Below are 14,895 nucleotides of genomic sequence, written 5' to 3'. Positions count from 1 at the left end.
AACCACACAACTCCCAGTTGCACACTTCAGTTGGATAATGGAAGTTGAAAAGAAATCCCCACTGCTGGTGCCTTTACTTTAACCGCTGTTACCCAACTGACACCTTGCCTGTTCGGGCTTTGTGACCTTATGCAAGTGACGGACCGTGTGTTCTGGCGTCCAGTGCTAAGAGTTCCTTTCCCTGGTATGTCCTTGTGTATCTTTTGCTTCGGACAACGACACATCAAGCGACTCGACTCATAATTTTATTGCGGAGATCGTTATTGGTGGCACTTTCCTTGGAGTTGTTGAAAAGGAGTATTGTTAGGGATTGGGACCAGCTGCAAGAGGAGGATAGGGCAACATGGATTAATAGTCTCGGCGACAACCTTTCTCTTACTGTAAAATCGTAACTTCGGCACGCAGACCAAAACCAGCAGCCCAGCAATGAGCACCGATGAAAGGATGGCGTATCCTAGCAATTCCTGCCCAGTGGGACACTTGAAATTGAGGATGCTGAAAAGGAGACCGAACATCATTCGTGTTCACTTGGATGGACTAATAGGCGGGTATGGTGGTTCTTTACCTTTCTTTTCTTGCCAAAGGTTCTCCCGCTCCACCGTACTTTTTATCTGGAGCCTGCTTCGGAGTTTGCATCTGCACTACTGGTAGCATCATCACTACACCCCCTTTCTTTTTCCCCTTTTTGCCTTTTTTGTCATCCTTCTTATCGTCCTTTCCCGGTGGACCGGTGATTTTCGGAGGGAGTGGCGGGAGAGCGACGACACTAGCACGTCGTCTTCCGCCCGCAGGCTTAGGCTTAGAAGCTTCGTCATCAGAGCTTTTACTTGGACTCTCACTGCCAAAGGCAAGACTAGCCCTCCTTTTCTTTTTGCCGTCTGGCTTCCCCTCGGATGTGGGTGACGCCTTGCCAGCGTCTGACTTTGGGGGGGATATAGGGTGGATGCTAGGAGCTCCGAATTTCAGGCCAGATGACTTCGGAGACCTTTTGGGGGAACTGGATCCGGATTTGCCAGGTTTTTTGCTGTCTGGTGGTGCTGCGCTCCCTTTGTCGCCTTTCGTCGGGGTACTGGATCCGGATTTGCCAGGTTTTTTGCTGTCTGGTGGTGCTGCGCTCCCTTTGTCGCCTTTCGTCGGGGTACTGGATCCGGATTTGCCAGGTTTTTTGCTGTCTGGTGGTGCTACGCTCCCTTTGTCGCCTTTCGTCGGGGTACTGGATCCGGATTTGCCAGGTTTCTTGCTGTCTGGCGGTGCTGCGCTCCCTTCTTCGCCTTTCTTCGGGGTACTGGATCCTGACAGCTTTTCGTGCTTTTTGCTATCTAGTGGCGTTGTGCTTCCCGCCAGTCCTCCTTGTTCAGGTGGTTCTTTCCCCTTAGGACCTTTCTTTGGTGTACTTGTTCCAGGCGACGGCGGACCTTCAAGTTTTTTTGTGCCCGGAGATGCTGTGCCTCCTCCTCTCTCCACGTCCTTCTTAGGTGTTCCGGCCCCTGACAACTTGCTTCCTCCTTTTTTCAGGCTGACCCCAGAAGCTTCGTCTTCCGGTTTTTTCTGATCATGTGGTGTTTTGCCCCCTTTTTTATCATCACCTTTTGAGGGAACGCTGGATGGTGCTTCTGGTGTGCCGAACCCAAATGACTTTTTAGCTTTCCTATCACCCAGAGGCATCATATGTTTCGTTTCATCCTTCTCCCCATCTTTCGTTGGTGCTGCATCTGCCATGTGTATGCCTCTTCCTTTTGTTGGTGTGCTCTCGCCAGAAGTCTTTGCAGGCTTCTTAGCACCCAGAGATATTCCACCTTCGTCCTCCATTGGAGCTGTTTGCTTAATGTGAGCCACACCAGGTCCCCTGCCTTTTTCACTCGAGGGTACTCCAATACTCAGACTTTCTTTCGACGGCTTCTTTGGGCCACTTTTAGGTTTCTTATCGAGGTCGTCAAGAGAAGGACCTGATGATATATCATGTTCATCGAAGTGTCTTGATACTTCCTCTGACGGTTTCTTTAAGCCGGCTTTCGGTTTCTTAGTGAGGTCTTTGAGAGAAGGACCAGAGGGTTCTTTATGCTCATCAAGAAAAGACGACTTCGCAGGCTTTGAGACGCCTGATTCTGCGATATGTGGCGCCTCATGTCTAGGTGCAGGCATCGGAGGTACCTCACCAGGAGGAAAACCAAAAGGTTGTTTTTCACCCATACATATCGTAGACCCAGACGGTGACCTCGAGGACCTGTGTCGCTTTTTACTTTCCTCATTAAAGCGGACGATCCACGCAAGGTTGCCGTAGTCATCATACCTTTGCCTGATGTACGGTGGTGTGGTAGATTCCCCCCGTGAAACGCCACCATGCACGCCTAGACCAGAATCTGATGGAACAGCAATTCTTCCTTCTCGTGACGGAGGGCCATGCGGTGGTAGTCCACGTGGCGGGAAACTTCGTGGTGGTTGGCTGAATGTAGCTTGACCTACTGGCGACGGACCGAGAATAACTGGTGGATAGCCTGCAGGGTGTGACGTACCTGCTGGCAAAAATCGTGGTTCTAAACTTTGTCTGGATAGTGAAGACACCGATGGTGACCACGAAGATCCGCCACGTCCAGTCCTCTCTTGATTGAACCGTATGGCCCAAGAACGGTCACTATAATCGTCGCGCCCTTGCCGAATGGATGGCGTGCGGGATCCTGCCCGACTCGGTAGCTGCGGAACTGGGGCAGGAGCAATTTGCGTTGGTGCTACGGAAGCGAATTCACGACGGTCAAGGCTCGCTCTGGAAGTCGTTGCCGACGGTGTCCTCGATCCACGACACCGACCTTTTTTTTCTTGGTTGTAACGAACGATCCATGAGGGCTCACCGTACTTCTCCAGGTCTTGACTGGTAAAAGAGGGCGTACGGGGCTCCCTTTCGTGCTCTGTACCCTGCACAACCCTAACCACCCATCTTGGCTTTCCATCTTCATCCAGTTCCACACTTCTGAGTGTGGACGACTTTGATTTTGTGGAACCTGCAGACTTCGCTACCTCTGGGACTTTCTGACATCCCTCCTGAAATCGTATCACCCAGTCTGGATCTTCTTGCTGGTCACGACTAACCACTGAAGGCGTCCTTGAAACACGGGTTGGAGTTGTGTTCACTTTTCCGTCTTTTAACCGAAACACCCATCTGGAATTCCCGAATTCGTCAACCTCTCTACTGGTCAAAGACGGCGCTGGAGACGGCGTTCGACTTCGTGCTCCTTTCACCTTCTGACATTGCCCTGTCCAATCGTCTGGTTTGCCAGCGTATTTAATCGGTAGCGGTGTACTTGTGGCGGATACCTGCGGTGCCATTCCTTTCATTGTATGGTAACTGTACTGCCGTTCGGCAGATGGTGTCCTTGACCCTCTCGACATACGTGTTCTTTCCTGCAAGAACCGTACGGTCCACTGGGCTTCATCATCATCTGTGACGGTGCCATGCATATCATATTGTTCACCAGCATTCGTTCCGTATTGCGCATATTGATCCGCAGCATTTGTTGCATACTGCTCATACTGTCCAGCAGTGTCCAGACCATATTGACCTGTAACGTTTGTGCCAAACTGTTCGTGCTGTGCTGTATTATCCATGGCTTGCTGACCGTATTGTGTCGTGACGGCTAAGCCATACTGCTCGTACGATGTCGTAGTATCCACATCGTGTACATACTCTGCTGCAACGTCTGTGACCGTCTGTCCGTACTGTACCATATCATGCATGCCATCTTCATAATATCCTTGCCACTGATCGTTGTGTGCCGGGTACTGCTCTTCGGGTGCACCATAGGTCGGAGGAGGTTGTGAGCTTACTTCCCGGCTTGGCACTGCACTTGGTTTTTCGCTTAATTCCGGTCTCGACTTTACTGGAACGGTCTTCTCACTCCGCTTCGTACTCACATGCCCAGTCGAGTGAGGACTAGCGCGTTGGGTGGTTGATTCTGGAGCCTTCTTGTGGCTTGCGCTGAGAGATTCACTTGAGCTTTTGCTAGAATCCCTCTTATGGCTCCCTTCCGATCCTTCTGACTTGTCTACTTTTTTCTTTAGCTTGTCTGCATCCTTTTTTGACTTGCCTAGCTCTTTGCTTTGCTTGTCTTGTCCCTTTGGCTTGTCTGCATCCTTTTTTGGCTTGCCTAGTTCTTTACTTTGCTTGTCTTCTCCCTTTGGCTTGTCTGCATCCTTTTTTGGCTTGTCCTGTTCTTTGCTTGGCTTGTGTAGTTTTTTACTTGACTTATCTTGTTCCTTTTTTTGCTCGTCCATATCTTGATTTGACTTCTCCAACTTTTTCTTTGACTTGTCCGACTCTTTTTTATGCTCATCCAGTTCTTTCTTTGCCTCGTGTCGTTCCGGCTTTGGACGGGGTGAAAGAGAAGACGACGATGGAGGCCTGCTCAGAACACCCGCTTCTAGAGCCTCCTGTGGGTTGCTACCACATGGACTAATCCAGCTGAGGATCCTGGTGAACACACTGCTTCCAGCCTCTGAGGGCCCCGCTACTTCCTCCTCTTTTGTTGATTCAAATTTGTCATTTGATTCCTTAGGTTCTGCCTTCTTTATCGGTGAATCTTGAGATGAGCGTTTGCGTTCCTTCTTGTCATCGCGTGGTACATTGTGGGCTGGGATGACCGGAGCGCTATGTAGCGGATGCGGCGGTGGCTTCGGCGGTGACCTTTCTGGCACCTGTGGAAGCATAGACACCGTTCTTTCACGAGCATGCGCTGGCCTAGGTGCAGGAGATACGGGGACAGTATGTGGGTCGCCGTACTGCGCCCCAGAATCTTTCCGTCCAGGTGCCACCACTTCAAAAGACGTCCGTTCTTCGTAGTCATGAACAGATCCTGAGAATGGAAACTGTGGGTGAGGCGGCCCTGCAATGGGGAGTTGCTGTTGGGGATGTGCAGCAGGAAGCTGGGAAGGAGGCAGCGGCGGTGGGAGATACTGGTCAGCAAACTGAAAGTGGGAGGTATCAATGAAGTGTTCGCCCGCACAGGCGCCCACGCAGGCTACTCACGTAATGTTCCTGACCCGACGAAGGCTGTCTTGAGTCAGCCGATGGAGGCGTACTAGATTGTGACCTAGATGTCATTTTTCGCTCCTGCGTAATCCGCACTACCCACGAAGGATCGACGTCCATTGGGAGGGTGCCTGTCCTCTCCCGTCCGACATAAGGGTATCCAACTTTTGGTTCCAAGCTCTGATCTGCTTGGGAATTGCTGTCTTGCGAACCAGGATGCTTGCCGTGCTTTGTACCTTTGTCCGGATGTTTTGTCGGCAAGTCTGGGGGAGGTCCATAACCCGGAGGTGTGTGATCTTTGTGCTTGTCTGATGCCTTCTCTTCTGCCTTGTGGTCACTTACTTTTGCAGCAGAACGTTTCTTGGGCAAAGGTGGTGGTGGTTTAGGCGGTAGGAGGACATCATCGTGGGCAGGAGCCTTATCGTGGCCATTAAGACTGCCAGAGTGCTTCTCGGTGGCCTCTGCAAGCGTTTTGCTGTGCATTTCGGGAGTTACACTCATCCTGCGGGATGGAGGCTTACTTGGCTTCTTAACCTCGGGTGGCGACACGGAATGATCGTGAACTGGCGCGTCCTTCTTGCTAGCATTTTCCTGGTGCAAAGATTTCTTCTTCGTGCTGGGAAAGTCACTCGCCTCCCCAGTATCATCGAAGAGTCCCTTCCCTTGCATTTCTGGACCCATACTCATTTTACGTGCGGATGGCTTCTTGTCCGCCACCTCGCTCTTCACGTCAGACGGACGTCTGTGTCTCGATAAGGGCAAATGAGCATCATGATGTTCTCTCTCTTTGTCCACTGCCTGATGTGTCCCGGGCACCTTTGCAGCATCGCTCGATGCAGCAGACTCTAATTTGCTTTTCGGACTGTCCGATGATTTTTCCCAATGAGTGTCCATTTTAAGTTCACCTACGGAACTATTTCGTCGAACTTGGCCTGAAGTGGAACTGGCAGCTGACGACTGCGCAGTGTCATAAGACGCGCTCTTCCCAATGTATGTCTTCGAAGTAACCTTGCGTCTTTTCGTCGATGGCATCGCTATTCGAATTTGAGTCTTAAGAAAACTTCCGTCGTCAGCAGAGTCGTAGTATGATTCCGGTGCTGCAACAGGGACCTCGATGTCATGCTGTCCACTGCGCTGTGCAGTTTGCCAAGACGATATTGATTCTGTTGTGGCAGAGCCTTCATCTTCGGTTGACGAGCCATGCCTCCGCTCTCGCTTCGGTTTTCTATTCTCGCGCATTTGACGTTTCTTCTGATCTGTGTCTGAAGACGAATGAGAATCTGACGATCGGTCACGTGAGGACATGATCGGAAGAATGATTTGAACCGCTTTCTCGTATTTTCTTGGATCAGCACGAAAAAGTTCGTTGTTCCAGTCACTTTGGTGACACTTCGGAGAAGGGGTTCTTGCATTTGAATCACCAGATGAAACCTGCACAGCCTTCGTACGTCTAGGCATTTCTTTCTCCGGCAGTGGAACTTCTCTCGGAGCGTCTGTTTTGCCGTCTACTGGAAGCAGAACTGGGCTTAGCTTGTTCGAGGACGGTGACATTATGTAGCCGATTTTGTACGTGCCACCAAGACTCGGTGGAACCTCTGCAGCGACCTGCGGCCCAGCATCATCGGGGGTTTCACGAAGAATGTGGAATGTGGAATGTGTGGTCTTGCGAGTTTTTGGCGACTTCTGTGTGGATTGCTCCGAGTAGCAAGAGTCGTAGGACGAGTGGCACGTTTGTGATCTCACGTGCGAAGAGCGTGACGGTGGTCTCGAACGACAAGCAGTCTGATGACAGGACCGCGACCGAAGGACGCGATGCGCTGGTGGGGAGCACGATCTGGACCGACATGGCGGAGGCGAACATGATGACCTAGAATGGCATGGGGGTGGCGAACATGGGACTGACCTACACGGTGAAACCACTGCAGGTCTTGCGCCGCAAGGTAGCGCTGCACAAGGACGTGCTATCGGTTGCTGAAGAGCAGCAGCCACATGAGCTTGTGAAATCGGCTGTACGGCAATTGGTTGTTGAGCTGGGTATTGGCTGGGGGAGCACACTTGAGATGGAAACGCTCGCTGATTATATGCTTGGTAAGGTTGAGCTGCGTAAGATTGTACGGAGTATTGACCCTGAAAGAATGGCTGTGCACTGGGTAATGGTTGGTTGTTGCTGATGTTCATCGCAAGGTTGTATGCATAGGGGTTGTATGGTTGAGTTTGTGGGTTCGATGCCCGATCAACATCGAGTGATGCTCTACTGGGTCCCCATTTTTCTGGTGTGATTTCAGCCTGGGTGCTCTTCCGCGCAAATGTGCGTTCCTGGGTGCTGGTACTCATGTCAGCCTTTGGTACGTCCGTGTTTACAGCTGTGGAGCACAGTCGGCGGCGTGCAGTATTGATCGCTGATGTTCGCTGTTGAGCGCAGCCTTCCCTACCCTCTGTCTGTACGTGTTTGGAATCTTTAGCACCATCACGTGACTTCAGCTTCAGCTTGATCGTCTTGTGCAGTTCTTCCGAGGGTTTAAACGACGTAGTTGCGCGAGGACTGGGAAAGCGCTCTCTGCTTTCTACGGTCATGGAGAAACAGTTGATCGGTTCCTGACGTACTTGTGCAGGCAGCTGTCTGTTTCGTGCTCCCCAGGGAAAAGCAGTTGAAATGTACGGTGGTACATTGCCCATGGGATTCTGTACCACATTGCAATATCCAACCGTAGGATCTGATGGCAGAACTCTTTGTACCTGTTCTCTGCTGTGCGATTTCCAAAGAAATCCTCCCATCACATTCGAAGGGTTCATAGTGTTAGGCGGAACGTGCATAGTTCCGCCTACATTACTTAGTGGTAAACCTGCCTGTGCAAAACCGCCTGGTGCCACAACTTCTTGTGTTGCAACAGCGCGTTTCGTTTCTGTGTTGTGCTTTTCCCAAGTGAAACTCATACCCTTGGAATCATCCGCAGTGTTGACTTCTTTTTGTTCTCTGTTTTCCGTTTTCCAGGCGAACGTACTCATAGTAGGGGATTGATTTGCGTTTCCTAGGCATTCTTTGCTCTCAGCTCTCCAAGTAAAACCTGCGGGAACCACAGCTGGAGGCTCCGCTCTACACACATCAGTCGTCTGAGCTTTGCACGCGAAACTGGCGACAGGTCTTGGTGAATAATCAGCAGGGCAAAACGCAGGTACGTTATCCACTTGCGCCAGCACTTTCCTGGTACCTCGTTTAATTACCCTGATACCCGTGTACCGCGTAGGACAGAACTCTCTGTTGGGAAGAATGATTTCCCGCCGGCTTTTTATCAAAGGAAGACGGTCCTGAATGGCCGTTTTGACCTGAGACTCACCAGCGAAGGTACCTCGAACCGGAGGCAACGGCACCTTCCTGGCCACCTTTGAAATACCCTGTCCGTGGTTCCGCTCGGACAATTCACTTTCCTCGGCAGTAAATGGGTGCGTTCTTTTACATGACGTGCGTGTATCACGAAAAATCTGCGCTTCAGCTGATGACGATGAAAATTCTGCCAAAACGTACTCTTGGGGTCTTCCCTCTGCAGAAGTCATGACCAGCCTCGTAAGCTCTCTCATACGCCGAGGTTGATCCGAGTGCGACGCGGTCTTCTGCATGAAAGGCGTCTGCGTCGCTATGTCAAACCTCTGACATGTAACAACCCGTTTTCCGGGAAAGGCGTATTCCTCGGAATCTGCGCTTGGTCTCTCTTGAAATTTGAACTCTTTCGTTGCTGACGTGCGGATACCTTCGGGACTTCCAACCTGCCGAATTCCCATCGTGTAGACGATATCATTTATCGGTAGGTCAGCGGGTACATTAACCCTCGTTACACCAGGTGGCGCTCTGCTGGGTACAGCAGTAGCGTGCCTAGCGTACAGTCCAGGAAGCTCAGATGTATTATAGGTTCCTGACCCAGATGAATCGGAACTCAGCTCTGTTCTCAGAACATAAAACGTTTCATCCGGGGTGTCAGCGAATTGCAATCGGCGCTTGCTTTTCCACTCAAGTCGTCCTGATGGTGCATGTGCAATCTTAAGCTGTTCCCATGTTTTTGTTGATGGTAAACTTGGTTCCTCTCGCGATTGTCGAAGATTACATAGTGCCTCGTCTCTCATGGCACCGCCTTGTTCAATGTTACTAAATAATGTTTTGGACTGTGTGCATTTGTACGGCATAACGCTTTTCGAAGGTACTTTAAGGATATACTGTTCCGCAGGCCGTTGCGCGTAACGTTCTCTTGAGTTTGATCTGGCGGATCTCGTATCTTGGTAGTACTCATTTGGATGAAAGGCCTCCCTGATACCTGACAGAGAGACCCTGTCACCATAGCCTCGCGGTGATTGTGTTGGAAACATTGTTGCTGACAACTGTGGGTCATAGAACTCGGTCTCTGTCGAATCATCAAGGGCTATGCTTCCGCGGTCACCAGTGAAGAAGGTGTCATTTGAACAGACCGCATATGCTTGAACACTCGTAGCTTCTTCTGGAGCCACGGAATAGAAGTAATCTCTTGTCCTATGGCTCGCGATCGAAGCCTCTTGAGCGTCCTCGAAATCTGCCCGCCAGGCTTCCACGTGACCGTCACTGTCTTCCGACCAGTCCAGTCCGGTTCGCTCATGTAATAACGATTTGCTCGGTCGATAAGACCGAGATTTCTTCTCATCCGTGAGACTCTGGAATGATTCGTCGTCATGTGGGGATACATTGATGCGCTGGACAGTTATTGACTTTCTAGGGGAGAATTTCTTGTGTGATGTAGCATCATGAAAACCTTCTGCACACGGCTTCTGCAGATTGTGTTTGCTGATAGTGTTAACTTCCTCACGTGCTTGCTCCCAACGCGACCTTCTAGCAACGTTTTCTGAAGATGAAACGTTAATAAGCGTGAATTCTTGTGACTCGACAGGCCTTTGAGAAGGTCTCTTTTTCTCGATTTGGGCTCCCTGTTCTAGGACAACGGAGCTTGCGGTAAAACGGAGTAGTTCTGGAACTCGTCCCGATATTGGAGAGTTTGTAGATTCATAATGGTGACGAGAATATGGTTGGCGATGGGTATCCATGCTTACGTCCGCGAAGTCCGGCTGTGGTGGCAGGTTAATGTGATCTCTTCGGGAAGGACTCATCTGTATCGAAATGTGTTTTGAGTATTGCTGATCTGACCTCTGCAGCGGTAGTTCGGCTTCGTTGGGTCCCTGAATATCTTGTTCTTTCTCAAAACTGAAGTCTTCTGTTCTTTGTCTCTTTCTTGGAAGCACCTCATCTGTCTGTGGTGCTTGCGCGCGTGTAATTAATGAAATGTTAGTGGAAAAATCGTCAACTTTTATTGCTGTTCGCTGCGCTGTAGTTACTTCCTGCCTATCATGTCTTGGCAGCATGTTCAGGTTGTCTTGATTCCACTTCGACGCTGCAGCGGAGCTTTCGTCAACACCTTCTAGCCCCTTGGTGCTTCTTGCTCGACGGTGATCCGCTTCTACCAGCACTTCGCTACCTCGTTTTTCGGGTGTTTGAACGTTCCATTCGAGTTCCCTCTGTCCGGGAAAACTTGCGGCTACGGCCAAAGGGTCGTTTTGGTCTGCTGTTGCCGATGACCTAACGATATTTTCTTTGTCCCCAGTTCTGACTTCACTCCTCCCTGGTGGAGGTATAATATCGTCGGCTACCGGTCTTGGTGCTTCCGAAGCATGGGCTGCTGACGGAAGATCTTGTGGTCCATCCGCTGTATCACGATGCACCAACACGTCCGCAGCAGTTTGTGATTTAACAGCGTTCTGTTCAGACATCGCTGTTTGAGAAACTGTCTTTTGCCCAGCCGCGTTATCCTGTCCTTGTTTTCTATCACCCGCCACGACTACACCTCCCAACTGGGAATCCACTTCGTCGGCTGTCACCGCACTTCGCATCAGGCAGACAGAAGCGTTGACTTTGTCCCGAGCTTCGTACAGCTCGATAGGCCTGTCGCCGGCCGTACTCATTTGGGGACCCATATACAGCTGCAGCGGCGGGGACTCGCTACCAAATGACTGTCCGCGTTCACACTTGTGTAGATTCGGAACAACCTCAATAGAGAATTCGTGATGATCACTTCTGTTTTCTGCGGGCAGTATCTTGCCTTCCAAATGAAGACTGGCCTTTTTCTTAGAACCTTGGACGCTGACTTGAAACGATCGCGCTGTTCCATCTGCACTGTACGGTGATTCAGTTTCTCTTGCTGACACAATGAGGGTTTCTGGTTCACCGTCTGTGTGGCTTCCGTCATGAATAGCAACGGACTCTCGAGAATCAAGTAGGAAAGTATCACTCGACTGAGGTTTCGCCGTGCTTGAATAAGGCTTCATCAAATTAACTCTTGACCTAGCATGCTTCAGTGGTATCTCGCGGGCAGATAACGCAGAGTGATCTTGAACTTCTATCTGAGGGTGAATTTGTTTTCCATGCTCCTGTTCGCCCCGATGCTTATCATTTGGACTTCTTGGTTTGTGCACTGCCACTCCTCTGCTAAAGATTGCATTCGGTTTTTCAATTATATTCGCACCAAGAGTACCTGATGACGTAAAATCGATCGCGAGGTTCCCGGAGGGTACCGCTTCGCCTTCTGGAATGTTCGGGATGTCTCGCCGTGCAGAAGGTCTCTCGTCCCTTCCAGCGCCGTCGCTTCTCATGTCTAAGTCAACGTCGTCCAGCTTCTGGTAATCCTTCTCTGGTTCCTCTAGTAGTTCTAGTGATGAAGGCGAGATGACACCAGTGTCCGGACTTGTCATCCTAGAAATCGAGAGGTCGATGGCAACCTCACGACTCTTCACGTCCTGCGTACACCTGGCGACCTTCTGGCATTCCTTGATCGACCTAGACGTACTGGACTTGAGGCTGAGCCTCCTTAGCCACTTCGCCAGTGTTCCCGGACGTTCCGGGGCCGTCTCCCGGACTACCAGCGCACTTTCGATGTCAATCACGACGTCACCCTTGTGTATTTTCGGCGTGACCGAACGTTCCAGATAATCGAGCGTCGGTACCATCCGGTCGCCTCGCTCGACGAATTCAGAGACCGTAGTATTGGTCGTGAGGTCGTCGGTGAACCCACGCATATCGGCGACTTTGCTGAATCTTGGTTGTGATGCCGCGATTCGGGAACGCCCAGCGTACGCTTCGCGTTCTTCTTGCACGGTCTTGTTGTCAGTAGACTCGATGGCCGTCTCCTGCTTGTTGTAGGAGACTTCTTGGCTTCGCGCTCTCCGTGCAGAGGCGAAGTCTAAGCTCTGACTCCCAACAGGCTTCAAGTCTGTGAGCAGCACCGGAGCCTCTCCCTCGCTTTCGATGGTTGTCATTGACCCTATGGTGAGGAGTGCCGCAGCAGGCATGGTTGGGGAGTCCCCATCGTATCTCCAAGACTCACGCTCACGTCTGCTGGCAAGCGACACTGCAACACTTGATCGCGAAGGAACACCGTGGGCCATAGGAAACACCGGTGCCCCCAGAGGTGGCGCCAGAGGCGATGGTCCTCTTTCAGCAATGGCTTCCAGGTTAGTCACAATCTCCTTCACGTTCTGTGGCCGCCCTGGAATGTCGATGTCGTCGTTGTGGTCGTCCATGCCGGAAGATGTCCTGGAAGTTATTGTAATCCAAGGCTCTTTCAGCGAAGGAATATGCTGGTCGTCAGCAGGAACAGGAACGCTGGGAAAGACTGGAAGAAGTTTTTCCCAATTTTCTTCCGAAGCTCGTAGTCTCTGTACGAAGGGGAGAGGACAGTCTGTCGGAGTATCCGCCATTCAGGATGTGCTGCTAGATAAACAGTAGACGTTGTTAAGCAACTTGACCACTTACGTCATTTGAGACACTGCAGCCTCGTTGTGTCAACCAATCTCCGCCAAAGATCTTTTGGCGCACCAGCGACTGCTGTACACCAAACGCGTGCTGCGCGTTCCACGAACGCCAAGGCACGTGACTTCCTGTCAACGATGATCACCTTAGTGTGCCTTACCGAGCTCCAAAAATAGGTCAAAATAAATGCAAAGGTCATAAAATAAATGCAAATAAGAACTTGTCAATCGTACCGTGTTATTAAATTACCTTAGACTCGCAAAATATTTGTACACGTCAGTAAGCCGAAGTGGCAGCCTTTGGTACATGACAAGAGATTTCCCAAAAGCACAATCCATTTGCTCTACTTTTTTTTCTTTTTTTTTTTAATGGCGTAACTTGTAAGACGATTTTGATGGTCGAAAACCCCGACTGACGCAATTGCTGCGCACACCGGGAATGTTGTTGTTCTTCCTCTACTTCCGCCTCTGGCCGTCTCGTAATGCTCTCTCGTAATGCGCCTCGTAATGCCCTCGAAGTTCCCAAATCGCGCTTGCTATGGTTGCTTTTCTATAAAGGTTTATTTACCATAGTTTATTGTCACACTCTCCATACTGGCGAACTTTGAGCTCTTGCGTACCACTGGTGGCGCTTGCTTTTGTAAAAGGTTCCCATGAGCCCTTGCGTGCCCCAGGTGACGCTTTATTTTGGAAGTGTGATGTGAGCAAGCATACGCTTGTCCGATCCCCGAGACGGTCCGATCCGAGAGAGAAGTCCGATCCGAGAAGTCCTAGAAGTCCGATCCTACACCAAACACAACACACAATACTCGACCAAATGCTGTTGTGAAGTCAAAATAAATAGTGGAGCAGCGAAATTAAAAAAAAGATACAGAAATTCAGTTCAACGGATCTGTCTCTGACGGAGCCACATTGCTCTAAACAAATTCCCCTGCATAATTTTAGCGTCGAGCATAGAGAACCATCTCAGAAGCATCGAAAAATTAACGCGCGCACAATAAAGAATCCTGCATATACGTAGTTAACAACACACGAGTCGCCTGACTGGAACAATAACAGATGATGTACAGCTGCTAGGGTATGCGCAACTTCGCAGAGTGAGAGCTTGTACGTATCACCGATACCCGAGATAGTCTCGGGTTTCAGCTTGTTAATTATGAAAAGGACATCCTCCTCCTCTACGCAACGTTTTATGTGCAATGAAACTCACCATGCATACGTGCGCAGTGAGGCACGGTCCTGTGTACACGAAATGCACCCATAGCTTGATACGTAGTACCGATAGGCGTTGGTTACGGGAATCGTAGCCCTCATGTTCCTCTGGGTAACTGTCCGAAGAAAAAGCGTGCGGAGAGGAGTGGTCCTTACTAATCGACAAGACGTCTTCTGTACAGAACAAGTAAAAAAAAAAATGACAACGGATCCATCCTGTAGTACAGCCGAGTGCCTATAGGGGAATGCCACATTTTAGTTCCGGAAGCGTCTTCCATTTCGTCGATGACAGTGTCACGTGCAGAGGTGGGCATCCTCACGAGGGCAAATGAGGGTGCCCTCACCCTCACATCACCCTCACCTCACGCACATTGAGGTGAGGTGAGGAAAAATTTCTAAAAGGGAAATTGACGTGAGGTGAGGTGAGGAAAAATTCTCAAAAGAGAGATTGAGGTGAGGTGAGGTGATGAAAATTTTCTAGAAGGAGGTTGAGGTGAGGTGAGGAAAATTTTTTGACAATGACTTTGAGGTGAGGTGAGTGAGGAAAATTTTCCGAAATTGAGATTGAGGTGAGGTGAGGTGACGAAAAATTTTTGAGAGGGAGGTTGAGGAGATGTGGAGCGGCTATTTTCAATTCCGCGATCTCTTAAAGGGGCACCGAGAGCCAGCTTTTTCTAGTACCAATGTAGCATAAATGTTACTGTGAGCATAGGCTGTCTACACTAAAATGTGTTCGCTGTAAGCGCGTTAGTTTCAGACTTTCAGTTGAGTCAGATACATGATAGACGTGTCAGATCAGATACACGTACAAGTGAATATAGCTTATGTGAGCTTTGTGTATTTAGCTC

The 14,895-nt window shown here is 50.2% G+C and overlaps 1 protein-coding gene across 1 annotated transcript; it reads right to left on the bottom strand.

The window, feature by feature from the left end:
• Nucleotides 1-232: 232 nt before the first annotated feature.
• Nucleotides 233-12,936, bottom strand: LOC135396857 (uncharacterized). The gene is made up of 5 exons (XM_064628062.1): nucleotides 12,840-12,936; nucleotides 5,018-12,742; nucleotides 566-4,956; nucleotides 380-495; nucleotides 233-320 (listed from the first exon to the last, which is right to left on the bottom strand). Exons 2-5 carry the CDS (start codon nucleotides 12,605-12,607, stop codon nucleotides 304-306), a joined length of 12,114 nt encoding a protein of 4,037 aa, XP_064484132.1. The 5' UTR covers nucleotides 12,608-12,742; nucleotides 12,840-12,936; the 3' UTR covers nucleotides 233-303.
• Between the last annotated feature and the right edge of the window lie 1,959 nt (nucleotides 12,937-14,895).

This window comes from Ornithodoros turicata, chromosome 6, assembly GCF_037126465.1.
Source record: "Ornithodoros turicata isolate Travis chromosome 6, ASM3712646v1, whole genome shotgun sequence".
NCBI lineage: Eukaryota > Metazoa > Arthropoda > Arachnida > Ixodida > Argasidae > Ornithodoros > Ornithodoros turicata.
This window is presented reverse-complemented; position numbering and strand designations above follow the sequence as displayed.

Excerpts from the sequence above, each read along its gene's own strand:
- LOC135396857 (XM_064628062.1), bottom strand. The coding sequence starts at position 12,607 with ATGGACGACCACAACGACGACATCGACATTCCAGGGCGGCCACAGAAC. Across the intron at positions 4,957-5,017 it reads CGTCGGGTCAGGAACATTAC|TTTGCTGACCAGTATCTCCC; the intron begins GTGAGTAGCCTG and ends TCCCACTTTCAG. Across the intron at positions 496-565 it reads CCTTTGGCAAGAAAAGAAAG|CATCCTCAATTTCAAGTGTC; the intron begins GTAAAGAACCAC and ends TCTCCTTTTCAG.